Source organism: Drosophila tropicalis, unplaced genomic scaffold (genome assembly GCF_018151085.1).
Source record: "Drosophila tropicalis isolate 14030-0801.00 unplaced genomic scaffold, ASM1815108v1 contig_443, whole genome shotgun sequence".
NCBI lineage: Eukaryota > Metazoa > Arthropoda > Insecta > Diptera > Drosophilidae > Drosophila > Drosophila tropicalis.
In genome coordinates, this window is record NW_027172907.1 from 1,397,431 (window position 1) to 1,411,570 (window position 14,140).

At 37.1% G+C, this 14,140-nt stretch overlaps 2 protein-coding genes across 17 annotated transcripts in view; one reads left to right on the forward strand and one right to left on the reverse strand.

Annotated features, from left to right (window-relative positions):
• Spn (Spinophilin) overlaps window positions 1–7,584 on the reverse strand; it is a 56,582-nt gene extending 48,998 nt beyond the window's left edge. The window contains 1 exon segment of the mRNA XM_068286586.1: window positions 7,215–7,584. The gene's annotated coding sequence lies outside the window, so the exon portion shown is untranslated.
• A 794-nt stretch (window positions 7,585–8,378) lies between these two features.
• Window positions 8,379–14,140, forward strand: part of msn (serine/threonine-protein kinase msn) — a 38,731-nt gene continuing 32,969 nt past the window's right edge. For 15 of the 16 annotated variants that reach the window (XM_068286607.1, XM_068286616.1, XM_068286612.1 and 12 more), the window contains exons 1-2: window positions 8,379–8,554; window positions 9,253–9,426. In XM_068286607.1, coding sequence (XP_068142708.1) covers window positions 9,343–9,426 — 84 coding nt within the window. In that variant the 5' untranslated portion in view covers window positions 8,379–8,554; window positions 9,253–9,342. Of the gene's footprint in view, window positions 8,555–9,249; window positions 9,427–14,140 lie in introns of all 16 variants that reach the window. The other variant, XM_068286608.1, reaches the window with a different exon arrangement.

The window sequence follows — 14,140 nt, forward strand, 5'->3', positions numbered from 1 at the left end:
CTGCCTGGATATATCGACTAGTTGTTGTTATTATTGCTTGCATTGTTCTATAGACATAGCCTTGACAGCCTTCAGCTTTCCACATTTCGCCTCCCACCACCTCCCCGCACTGTCAACCGAAAGCAATTGCAGCATTTTTTTGTCTTATGCAATTCACATGATAGTCACGCTGTCTGTGAGATTTCACTTCGTTTTTTGCTAGTCTCTCTCTCTCTCTCTCTCTCTCTATGTTATCAGTCGCATCAGCTGCTCTAACACAGGCATTAAAAATCAATTTTCGTTTTGCGAAATGCATCACTAATTACTTCAATGATTAGCCATTAACAATCTCTCAAGTGTGTGTTTCAATTTCGCCTGAGTCTGTCTTATCATCAGCGACAAACTGGCTGGATTTTCGTTTTGTATGTGAACTATGAGCCACATTCTTGCTCATCATCATCATTCCCAATCTATATCATCATCATCTTCTATTCGTCATCGTTTAATCTCTTCTTTGTGAATAAATTTGATTTATTTACGTTCATTTCTTTCATTTTTTATTGTATAAATTTTTATTTATTTTTTGAATGACCAACCATTCAACACATTTGTTTTGTTTATTTTCTTTGTATTCGTTTTGTTTTTAATTGGTTTTTCTTTTTTTGTATGTCAAAATACGTTGACTTCCATAAAAAAAAAAAGAAATAAAAAACAAACTGTGCAACAATTTTTGTTATTCCACTAAATTAAATAGAATTGGTTTTATTAAATAAACAGCGAGTCAAGAAGTGGGGAACAAGTGAAAGTTAAAAATAATAATAATTATCAGTCCATAGTAATAAATTTATGAAACAAAATAGCACGAAAGAAGCTAACATCGGCTATGCCAAAGTTTCGCTTTTTTGGCAATAATGTTTTAAACTCTTCTTCAAGCTCTGACTGACGCACAGACGGACGTGGCCATGTCAACTCAGCTTCCCTCCCCTGCAAACGTGCCTGTTTTTTTTTTTTTGAGAGTATTGCGACCTTGGACATTGGATGATACACATATTGGTAACAACAATTGGAATCTATTGTCAACTTGTTTGTGATTGGCCTCGTAAGCTTTCTTTCATTTTGTGTTGGCTTTTCTTCTTGAACGTTTCCTTTTAAATCGAAAAACCCATTTGTGGAGATTGTAAGAATTATTCTCTTATGATAATCCTTTCTTCAGAAAGACGATATACATGTACATACATACATACATACATACATAGAAAAATAGCTAATCCAACATATAAACGTCGGTCATACATATATAGTGCCATATTTTTTTTTTTTTTTTTTAAATATTTCCTATTTAATGCCAAACCATGGGTTCCTTTCTTTCAGACTGGGCACAGTCAGTCAGTTAGTTGGCACATTCCTGTCACATCCCATTCAGAAAAGTGTCGTGTGTCACAGAGAACAACAACAACGACGAGGAACGAAGCTAGAGGCACAAATTATTGATTTATGGCACACGCGTTCCTGTTGGTTCGTTCGTTTGGTCGTCCCGTCAACATCACCGACTGTCATTGTCAAGAGATAAAGTGCTAAAGCAGAAGCTAAACCCAAAGCAAGAAGCGTGAAGTTTCAAGTCTGAGCTTCAGACGGGGACGAGACTCTCAGTGCTGCACCCTGGCAGCCAGGCAGGACAAAAGGCGTGACAACTACAACAGCAAAATGAGACGAAGACGAAGACGCGGAAGATAGGAGGCAATGCAAAGTTGACTCAACCTTAAGTACACACACACACACACAGTTCACACTTAGTCTTGGTCTTGGTCTGGGGTCTTTGGTTTTGGTTTTCGGCTTTGGTCTTACTGTACTTTTTCTTTACTTTTTTTTTTTGCACTGAAGCTGCAATGCAATTCGCAAAGAATAGCGCAAAGTGCAACCCTTAGAAAGTTCCCTTAAAAAAGAGGAAACAAAGAGAAAGAGAAAGAGAAAGAGTGAGAGAAAATGAATAAAACTCCGGTAAATGTAATGCAAAATCAAATTGAAAAATGCAACACACAATTATCTTCATCCTTTTAAGCCTTATTCTTAATCAAATGTGCTAGTAATAGATAGTAGTAATAGATTAATATTGTTAGAAGACGACTATCTGCAAATTCTTTCGAATTTTCGTGTTTTCAGCAGGAATCTGATAGGCATAAGGATTGGACAGGGATTGAATATGGTTTGGCCTTTATAGAAATAGACTAGATTTCAAAGTGGAAAAGAAAATGAAAAATGCAGAAGGTGTCACTCAGCTCTGGACCTTAAAATAAAGTTTAGGCAGAGAAAACTCTGTGTCTCATAATGGGATAAAGCCAACTGTATTAATAATAAATCAACTTGAAGAACATAATGTTAACGAATGTTTTTTTAATCTTCAGACTTGAATTAACTTTAACATAAAGACTAGTTTTGCTTTGTAGACCCTTTGCACTTTAAAAGGTGGAGACGAATATTTGCTTTAGCCCTTGAAAGTTCTCCCCTATTTTTAAATAGCCATAAATCCCCCGCCAGCCCGCACACTCCCTCCCCACACACATGAGTGCATCGAACAGAGAGAGCATTTTGAAATAAAGCTAATGAATGAGCCAAGTCAAACCTAAAAATATTGACAGGTAGACACATATTTTTGTAGCTTCCTCTTCTTATATTCCTTGTTAATGTAGTCAATTTACAAATTAGACCTAATTTGTGGTCAGGACCCTGGAAAATGGGGTCAACCTGTATGTGTATGTGCGGGCCTGGCCTCTTCCTCTTAGGAGGGGAAAAGCCCAGCCTAATTTTTTGTTTGGGGCTGGGCATGTTTTTTATATAGAATTGTTTTTTTTTTTTAAGGGTATCAAATAAAACATACAACATGGAAACATTTTTAATTAGCTGGTAAAGTGGCTAAGGCTAAATCTTATGCAATAATTTTCAAGAGGCGTGGCAAGTCATGCGATTCTATTCTATGAAAATTCTCCCATTTATTCTTACACAATTTCTAGCATCACATCAGACAACAGACAATGGCAAGGGGGAGAAGTGGCAGACAACAGAAGAAGGGTGAAAAAGCAGCACTCGTTAGACAAATGTATGTTAATGTTATGGATGGGGTGGTGGGGAGGAAGGGGTGTACGGGGGGATTGAACGTTCGCTCGATTTGCTTGCCCAACCCACCAACCAACAAACCACCTAACATGTTACCATGTGGTAACCACGAAACTGAAAGCTTTTGCTGCATGTTTCAAGTTGTTTTTGCGCGGCGTTCACATTTCACATTGGACACACAAGTGGACCCAAAAAGTGCCCCCAAGTGGCTTAAATAGTGGTCGCAAGTAGGGAAAGGGGGGTCGATTATGCCGCTGCAGCTGCTAAACATTTGTGCCTGGGGCAAAAGTTCAGTTCAATGAACCATAAATTAGATTAATATTAGTTAAACAATTTAAATCTTTATAAATTCAGACTTATTCTTAGAAACTTTTTCTTAAGATAGCTAATAGAGTTTTAATTTTAGTTTGACATTGTAAAATGTAATTTGAAGTTCACTGAACCCACGTCCACTGTAACCCAAGCAACAAAAAAAAAAAACCGAGGGCTGCGCCGAAGTTTGTATGCCCTTACAAGATTTTTTTTTTTTGTTACTCTTTCCCTCCCATAGCCTTCAATATGAAAACACGTTTTATCAAAGAGGTTTAATGATCTCGCGAAAGAACGGCCTAAAATCCTAGGCTGAAGCAATGCGGCACATGTATTGTATTAAGAAAAGTCACTGTTTGTGTCTCAGCCATTTGTATGGGAGCTATAGTGGTACGATTCGGCGAAATCCGTTAAATACAACCCGAGTATATACAAGCCTGGATGCGAAATTTCAACTCTGGTCTAGGAGAAGTTTGCTTGGAGGTTGCTTTATATGGTCTAAGATGCTTCCAAAATTAATATACTCTTTTTTGCAAGGGTATAAAAAGACATAATGGTCCACAAATGGTCCGTCACCCATTCGAAGCGTGAGTGAGTGTTTGTTTTCTAAACCAAATGATTACTTTTCCTTAAGGCAATCAAATCAAACCAAAAGTGATGAATTCCTCCCCCTTAGTCCCCCACATGATTTTGATCAGCAGCCACAGCGACAAACCATATATAGTCTTACCGATATATACATACATACGTATCGAAAACTAAGAGTAAATGCGACATTTGGCTTACCCATTCGAAAATCAAATGAAACGAAACGAAATCGAGACACAATTCGCGTCGTACGCCAAAAGTCAACTATTACCTCTGAAAGGGGTTTGCAGGAGGTACAAGAGGAGGAGGAGGAGGAGGCGTTAAAAAAACTAGATTTCGGTTTGCTCTTAACTCGCGTGGGTTTTTCTGCACAACATTTGTTTTTGTTATTGTTTTTGTTTTGGTTGATTGCCTAAGAAACATTTTCCACGATTGAGAAAAAAATTAAAAAATAAAACCAGCAAATCAACATAACTTTTAAATAATCATTTGCATATTAACAAATTAACATTTATCCAATAAATTGCAGTGATTAGGTTTCATTAATTATGTATAATTAATACAGTAATTAAGCGTAGGCAAGAAAGTCAGCCACAAATTTTAAATCACAAAATAATAAACATTAAATACAAAATTTCCATACATAAGGCAAAAAATTAAAAATTTTCGTATAGACTAGGTGTAATACCTGTCAATGATTTTCGAAAAAATGTTGAAGTGAATTTTTTACAGAGATCAGAGAGTGAATTCCTAAACATTTTTTTAATTTTTAATTAAATAATTTCGTTTTTTAAGCTTGTCTTAAAAGTTAACATATGTCAGTTTAGTATACCTATTAATGACTGAACAAGATCGGGTGACTATTTCATATACATATGTACATATGTAGGTCCCATAGGAAAGTTTGGTAGAAAACAGTAACTTTTATGAATAACTTCGTTAGTTTTGAAGCGATTGTCAAAAAAATGTATCTATGTCGGTTTCAAAAAGCGTAATTTAAAAGACTTTTAACTACATGATACCGCTGGAAGACTTTCCAAATATTATTTTAATAAATTTTAAAAGTCGTGTTCAAAGATCAAAGATCTCGTTCTAAGCTAGTTACTATCTAAAATTCTTTTCGATGATTGATCTTTTTAGAGGGTATTAATGTTTCCCTTTCGTTGTTTCGTTACTCTCTTCTCCTTTTTTTCTGGTGGTCGCTTTCTGAGAGAGTGAAATGACTTCAAGCGCAACTGTTTCGACAAGAACAAAGAACAAAACAGAACAAAAAGAAGAATACGATGGGAAAGATGAGGGGGAGGGGTTAAAAAGAAAAGAAAGAAAGGCAAAAAAGAAGATTGAAACAGCTTGAAATTAAATATGCTTGGTAAACGAGAATTCCGCAAACTAAAAATAAACGAAAAGGAAAAAAATGGGCAGCACGCGATGTATACGAAAAAGCATACACGACAACAAAAAGCAAAACAAAACAAAAGAGGGTGAAATTGTATACAACAACAATTGCCGCAAAGTGGATGTGGAAAACCAAGGAAATGCATTGCAGTTGCATTATTTGCATACGCACAAAGATCGAAAGGGAGAGGAAGGCGAAAGACATGACAAAGTTTTTTTTATACAACTTACTACTTATCAAAAGTTTCTAGGCCCTGGGTTTTCTTTAAGTAAATGGCCGTCGATATCAATATCTTTAGCGTTGAGAAGACTACGACTGATGGTAATGGCAGAGGACAGGACTGACAGGAAAACCGAAAATCTCGTGCTCATGTAAATTATTGCACTATTCATTGGACCAATTGATCGCTAAACTTGTGTTTGTACAAAACAATAAAAGAATTCATTGATAATTTCTGTCGAATCTACAAAATTCAGTGATTAAGGGAGCACTAGTTTTGTAATTAATTCTATGAAGGATGTTCAAAATTTGATTTTCATAATTAAAATAATTTTCTTATGTTCAAGCATTAGCCAAAAATCCAATAAGTCTGATTGGTCTTATTTAAATTCGCAAAAGAGAGTATTACAAAAGAAGCACCAAAGAAGGAGGAAGGAACAACAACAACAACAACAACCAAAGTCATTTGCCTTTTATTGTTTTGCTATCTTACTCTTTCCCGCTTTGGATATCTCTCATTGAGAGAGTTGCTGCTGCAGACGCGCCGATCAACGGTTCTTCTCTGCACCCACACACACAAACACAAATATATGTATGTACATATGTACATATATACACACAGAGGGACAGAAGCAAAGACAAGGACAGCAAAATGAAACCAGTTATTAACAAAAAAAAAACACAACCAACAACAAAAACAAGGAACCTTTTGCACGAATTAACTGTTAATGCAGGTTTATGGCCAGGTGCTGCTGCGACTGCTCTGTTGCTGAGCAGTCTGAGACCGCGGCTGGTCCAGCTGTTGGCCAATTTTTTTGTGATTTTGCTCTGCAACTCATAAAAAAAAAACAACAACAACAGCAGCAGCGGCTACAAAAATGTTGATAGAAATATGCGAAATGCATAAAGGAAAATTGTACGGCGGCGGCTTCTGCGCAGTTAGAGAGAGAAAACCGACAAACAACAACACACCCCGCCCTGCTGACCCCCCTCCCTACCCACACACTCTTTTTCACTCCCTCTCTTTCTAATAAGGAAGAAGCACAACACAACAACAAAAATGCCGCTAGTTTACACCAACAACAATCGAAAGGAAAAAAAAATTGATTAAATTGTACTGTTATTGCGTATTTGTATGTGTACATGTACATACATACATACAGATGAACAAAATCTGTTCTCCACCCCATCCCCCCTCTACGAAACAGTATTCAATTTTTGCATCTATGTACATGTATATGTATATGCCTCTCTGTCTCGCTCCTGTTTCTAGTTATGTTTTTGTGTGTGTACTTGCAACTCCGGCGCAGCTTCACTATACTACCTTGTTTTTTCTCCTTTTTTTTTTTTTTTTGCCTATTTTTTTTTTTAATAAATTTCTTTGCGCAAAAGGAGTGGCGTCCAGGATATCTTTCTACACCCGCACACACACACACACACACACACAGATGGATATACACAAATATGAGCGTATATATGTATGTATTAAGATAAAAAAAACTTCGTCGGCGTCTTGTTTTAAAATTTTCATTTTCCGGCTCAGATTATTTGTTTTTATTTATTTTTTCCAATTTTTACTGTTAGAGAATTGGCAATTTGTTAATGCTTTTACCTTATTAGCGGCTGCTGAATGCACAGAACCACAATTCCTTGTTTTCCATTTATTGCGAAGCAATTGCCAAATTCAGTGTGTACTTTATCACAAAACTAAAAAAAAAAAAAGTAATTTCTTTTCTTTTCCGTTTACGAAACGGGCGCGCGGATTCACCGTTCAAAGCAAAGATAATGAACAAAATATCAGCCACTCGCTTCACTTTTCATTTTTTTTTTTTTTTTCTCCAATTTGGGCGCGCACTGCTTTGCTTTTTGTTTATTGCATTGCACAAATTAGTTTAGTTTATGCAAATCGGCAAAAAAAAAAAATCAGACAAAAAAACCAATTCCGTTCGACGAAGCGCGCACACGTCCCTCCAACTCGAAAACAAAAACAACAATAACAGCAAAAAAAGTGCTACCAGCTCAAGAATGTCTGAAAATGGTAAACCAAACAAAGTGTTACCAGCTCCCTACATTTTTTTTAAATCCAAAACCGCTCGTCATTCGTTCGAACTTTGCAGCATCGAACCGTTAAGTGCAACATCGAACCGTTAATTGCAACTTTGAGTCGTTGAGAGCAATTTCGAACCAATTGAGAGCGACTTCGAGCCGATTGTTATAAATCGATAAGTTAGGTAGGCGGGAAACTTGAATTAAAACGCGGTTTAATATTTTCCGATTAAAATCAGTGAATCGTAATGTCCGGTGTTCCTAGCTCTTATAATAATGTTTTTCTAGATGACTAATATGCATATTTGCAATACTACTACAAAACTGATGGTAAAAAACTAGTTAATAATTTATTTAACCACATATTGTAGACACAACTGTGTAAAATTACTAACACCAATTTTATTATCCATGTTTTGATATAGTTTTCATTGTCCAGAGTAGACTTAAATTTTCTACCGCAATAAAATATTTCTTGCTTACTATGCTGCTTTTCGAACTGTCCAACTGCCAATCCCCAAAATAAATATTTCATCCTGAAGCTTTAAAAAAACTGCTTTATTTTAAAATCGCAAATCTTGTAGATTAGTTTCAATTGCATGTTCACTGGGTTAAGTGGTGTTTTTCTCATCTTAAGGCGTTTTTCAGGCTTTCGGCAGCTGGTCACACTGTTCTAACATTTTGACGCATTCAAGACCTGGTAACACTCTTTTTGCTGTTATTGTTGTTTTTGTTTTCGAGTTGGAGGGACGTGTGCGCGCTTCGTCGAACGGAATTGGTTTTTTTGTCTGATTTTTTTTTGCCGATTTGCATAAACTACAACAAAAGATAAGAAAAAAAACAATCAAGTCTGGTGCTTAAATTGTGCAATGCAATAAATGAAACCCGAAGCTGTGCGCGCCTAAAGTATGTAAAAAAAAATAAAGAAATAAAAATTAAAAAGAAAAAGAAAAGAAGCGAGTGGCAGATTTTTTTCTGCTTCTCTGTCTACCTACACAAACATACCGAGAGAGTGTGACAGAGAGAGGAAATAGAAAAGGAGAGAGATAAACGTAGATGTGTGTATATAAGAAAATGGAATCAAGTGTTTAAAAAAATCCCAAAGATTTGAAACCCATGCAGGAAATTTTAATTTCGACCGATTTTCGAGTGTGAATTGTTTATAAGGAAAGCTTAAAATCTACAAAATACGAAGAGCCCTGCCGCGCCCCGCTCTAACACACACGCACGCACTCTCACAAAGAAACAAAAATCTCATTCACTCTCACACACACAAACACACACACACATGGTCACAAAGCAAATCACAGAGTGTGTGAGCTTGATAGAGAGAGAGAGAGGGAGTTCTTTTTTCCGTTTTAAAAGAGAAATGTTTAATATCAACAATTTGTTTTGTTAATTGCAATGCTGACAAAAAAGAAAAACGAAAAATTCGAATAAAGAGATATTACAGAAATAAAACTTTCAGAATTTGCTTGTAAATTATCACTCACTTTAGATGAGGATCCATGTGTGTGCGTGTGTATGTGTGTGTGTACGTACGAGTATTTAATTTTTTGTTGTTTTTTTTCTGTTGTTTTTTAAAAATTTGTTGTGTGAAGTAGCAGCAGCAGCAGCAATCGCCGCCAACAAACCGACAACACCAGCAGCAGCAGCAGCGGTAGAATAAAACAACAAAAAAATAGCAAATCAAAATGGCGCATCAACAGCAGCAGCAACAACAACTGGCTACATCTGTGAATTGTTCATTGGATGATATCGATTTGACAGCTCTAAAAGTAAGTTTCGTTAACCATATCAATTTTAGGCCCGACTAAACAATTGCTCCTTCCCTATTCGACCAGCATTCCACTCTCTCTCTTTCTCTTTTATATATATACATATATATAATTTTTTTTTATTATCAATTTTCAGTGTGTTTAGTAAGCTCATTAACGTTTGTTACCCCCTTCCCCCTCATCAATCAAGCTAGATAGCTTCCCTCCCCCTTCCCCTTGTTTTGCCTCACCCATTTCCTTTTAGGTGTGGTCTATGTGCCGCTTCTTAATAATTATAGTAAATGTTATTAAATGCTATAATAAAGAAAAGGGAAGGAAAGTGATTTCTCTCCCTGCAAGTGAAAGAGAGCTCAGCTGTTTCGTTTAATGGCTTATGTCAAGATTGCCAAAATGCATTTTTGGTGCCATTTTTGTTGTTGACTTTTTTGTTTTTGTTTAATTTTTGTTTTCCATGACAACTCTGTTAACATAACACAACATAACATATAACGGTGAACATTGTCATCGTCTGCCAACCTCACCCACTCATGCGCTCGCTCGCATTTCATCTCTCCCTTTCATTTACTTACTCTCTCTCTCTCTCTCTTTTGCCATCTCGCACCCACCACTTACCGGCCGGTGTCATTTTGGCTTTGGCCAAGCTTTTGGTTTATTTTCTTTCTTTTCGTTTTTTTTTTTTTTTGTGTTTTCTCAATGAATTCTTCCATCTCACACGCATCCCATGCCGCATGCGTTTTGTTTGCCTGCTGCCGTTGCCGCCTTTCTCTTTCACCAAAAACATTCACCGCAAAAACACAAAAATACAAGTAAAATTCACCACGCATAGCCCCACATTGGGCGCCTGCCTGCTTTTGCGCACACCACACATGTGTGTGTGTGGGGTGGTGGTGCTGCTGCTCTTGGGTCGTCGCCTCTCATAGTCTCGTCAGGCGACGACGTTGTCGACCAAGAAAAAGACGAGACAAAAACGAGACAAGAATGAAAATTGTTTAGTTTACTTTATTAAAAGGCAACAGCAACAGCAGCAGAAACATGCCCATGCATCCATGCATGTTTGTATGTGTGTATACAGCAGCAGCAGACAAGACCCCAATGAACACAGTGGGTCAGAAGTCCCTGTTTTTATATTTGCGAACTTGAATCATGATTTTTGTCCAAAAAAATACCATTTGCTTGAAAGGATACTTAACACTATTGGAAAAATGATTACATTTTTTTGTTTTATTGTAACATTTAAATGACACAGAAGTTCTGGTCCACTGTGCCGTCTTGTCGGGATGATGATGAGGATGAGATGAAGCAAAATGGCAGGGCATGCCAACGAGTAGGCGTTTGACCTGTCTGAGCGTGTCGACTTTTAAAGGTCATTAAACAATGCGAATAAACCAAATATAGAATAGATGAAAAGAAAAGAAAAAATAAAATCAACACTTTCATACTTACATATATGAATAGATACATATGTATGTATATAAAAGGTCAGAGTCCTTAGCGCTTAAACTTGGGCGACGGCGACCGACCTCATTTCCACCTCCCAGCTCTCGCCACCAACTCATCCTCTCCAACTCTCTTTCTCTATGATAAGCGCACTGATAGTTTTTGTTTTTACTAACACCAAGAGTCCAAAATTTTGTATTAACTGTTATTTCACATGTGTACTTAGTCACTTTCAGATTCTCTATAAGACATTTGGTTGAAGGTACATTTGTTTTGAAAGATATTTTTTGGTTAAGATATGATTTACATATTATTTGTATGTACATTCTTATGAAGAGTACGGTTAATCTTTCACTATGTATAGATATTTTCCATTTAATCAGTGAGAGGACATATCATCTACTCAACAATTGTGAAGAGTATGTGTAAAGTCGTTGCACCGGAACCTTTCGTTTTTTATTGAACTTTTAATGCAGTTTCTTAGAGCAAGACAGATAGAGATAAAGGCCGCTGATTGCCCCCGCCTGCTGCCTGCATTTGTGTGTTGTTTCTTTGTTTCTCTCTCTGTCTCTCTGTCTGTCCGCCTTGCTTTGTGTATTTATTTTAATCAACATTTATTGCATTTCGGTTTGGTTGCGATAAAAACGCGTTCGCCCACATTTGCTTTGTCGTCCGTCTCCTTTACCCCATCCCCTAGCCGCTTTGCACCGTCTCTGTGTCTGTTTCTGTCTCTGTCTCAGTCTCTCCAACTGTCTTCTGGGGGCAGTTGGGAAAATAAAAAATGCACATATGTTTGGAGTTTTTCATTTTTGTGGGTTAAATCAACACACACACACACACACACACTCTCCGGTCCGGGAAAATACACACTTATCCAATCATATGCATACCGAGCATTCTAAAAATTGTTGTTTTATTTTGCTTTTTGGTCAGAGAGTTGTCGGTCAGGAAATTCCCCAAATGAATTGAAATTGCATTTTCGTAATATTCTCAAAATATCCCAAAACGTTTTATGGCCCAAAAGAGACATCTGTGCTAAAGAGATAGAGAGTGGGCCAGTCTATAGGCTAATTAGGTTATTTATACCAAACAAAAAATAAACATTAAGAAGGTAAATACACTAAAACTTAAAAAAAAAGGGATTTAGTATAAAGACGAGTTCTAAGGAATACTCATCGAATGCTGTCGGATATGGTTAAGGAGGGGTATCATTTAGCTGTTAATGCTAGTCGAATATGTGTTAAAAAGAACCCATAATCAATTTGAAAAGTGTGTAGGAACTTATGAAATCGTGCAAGGTCGTATATTTTATGGATGATGCTGTTGATTATGATGATAGTCGTGTTAAATTTGTATAATATAATCTGATATATCTGGCATTCCACTAATTTGAATTGGTCACACCAAAGAAACCCACACACACACACACAAATTAGCCAATCAAATACCTCCCTCTCCCCTTTAGACAGACTAGAGTTCCACTTCACTTCAATCTACTCGACACACTCCACTCCACCTAGGTATGCAATGAAAAAAAAAAAAAAAAAAAACGCTACATGGGCGTTTCAATATATCTGTACATATATATATTTGTATATACTTATGTATGTACGTACATACATATAAATGTATGCAGTCAGTCCTGTTTAACCAATCTGCTGCTCCTCCATCTCCTTCACCTTTTTCTTCTTCTTTTGCTGGCTTTATTTTGCTTACAAACTGGGCCAAGCCTTTGGCTTCTCAGAGAGAGACACACACAGACAGACAGTGAGAGAGAGAAAGAGAGAGTTAGCCTATGCCTTGCAGTAAATTTTTGCGCTTTTAGACCGACGAAGTAACCAAACAACCAGCAAGCCAGGCAACAACAACAATAATAATAATACATAGTAAAACTAAACAAAAACAAGAGAAAAATCCAGTTTTGCTAGCAAACTGTAATAATAATGAAGCAACTAAACCAAGAGACAGACGACAAAGCACAGGCAGGCAACTGAGACAACAGCAGCCTCTTCTACCTACAGTAAAAATTCGCTTATACACTACTCAAAAATTGGTAAACTTGAACGACTTACAGTACTAGAGCAGTTTGAGGGTAGAATTTTTTTCAATCCACTTGTTTTTTAAGATTTTAGATTTCAGCCTAAGAGTTAGGCAAGACACGGTATATCCTTCCATACAAATTTTGCGCCATTTAAATCCTTAAACGCTCCGTTATTTGACACGAAATTAGAATTCCTTTTATATGGTAGAAAAATGTTCAGTAAGCAGCAATTGGAGCAAAAAAGTTAGAATGAAGATAAGTTTTCATTTTGCACCCTTGTTTGATGTTATTAGAGAGTATTTACTGTATGTATAGAGTTGCCGCCTTAGAGTTGGTCCGTCCGTCAAGCTCTTGCGCCGCCGCGGCCTCCAACGAGTTGTTTAGTTTGAGTTTTAGTTGTACCCGTTTGGACAAATACAAACAATAACAACAGCAACAACAACATAGACAAACAAAGGCAAATGGTCGCGGGGGTATGAAATGACAGTGGAGAGGGGTGTTGAGAGAGATGGCTAGTGTGGCGTTGGGGCACATGTGGCAGCAGCTGTAGCATAGCATAGAAGCCTGTGTCTATATGTATGTATGTGTGTGATAACTGTAACCAAAAGTTAAAAACTAAAGCTATCTTTTGCTGACCAGAACTTTTCTTGTAACGGGTTGAGGAGTATATATGTACATATGTATGTATATGCCGCTAGTGTGCACTACCCTAACTACTCTCTCTCTCTCTCTCTTTCTCTCTCTGTCGGTGTCTCTCTCGCTTTGCCAGTTAGTAGTGACATTTCATGCCGTTTACTTTTCTATTTTGCTTAACATGTCAACACTAATGAGTCATGCGAAGTGGTGAGCCCAGTGGTGGAGGAGGAGGCAGGCAGGCAGCCAGCCGAAGTGGTTGGCTGCTGTTTGGGTTCTTGTTGTTGTTGTGCATTTTTAATTGATTTCGTTTTTACAACCGTTGAAGTAATCACCCATAAATAGCAGTAATTGCCGTTGCACTCCCAAAAAAAAAATAAAAAAGACCTGCAAATGCTCGTTGCTCCCACTCATTCACTCTCTCCCGTCTTCCTATGCCCTGTAATTTTACATAAGGTATATAGATTCATACATGCATACAGTATGAACTGTGCGTATGTATGTAGATAGATTTTAAATTTTGTGGGGTTTCCGTCAATAATTGCTTGACGACCTTAGTGCATTTCGTTGCAGGGTATCTCAAAGTCGTGCCCCTGTAAAAAA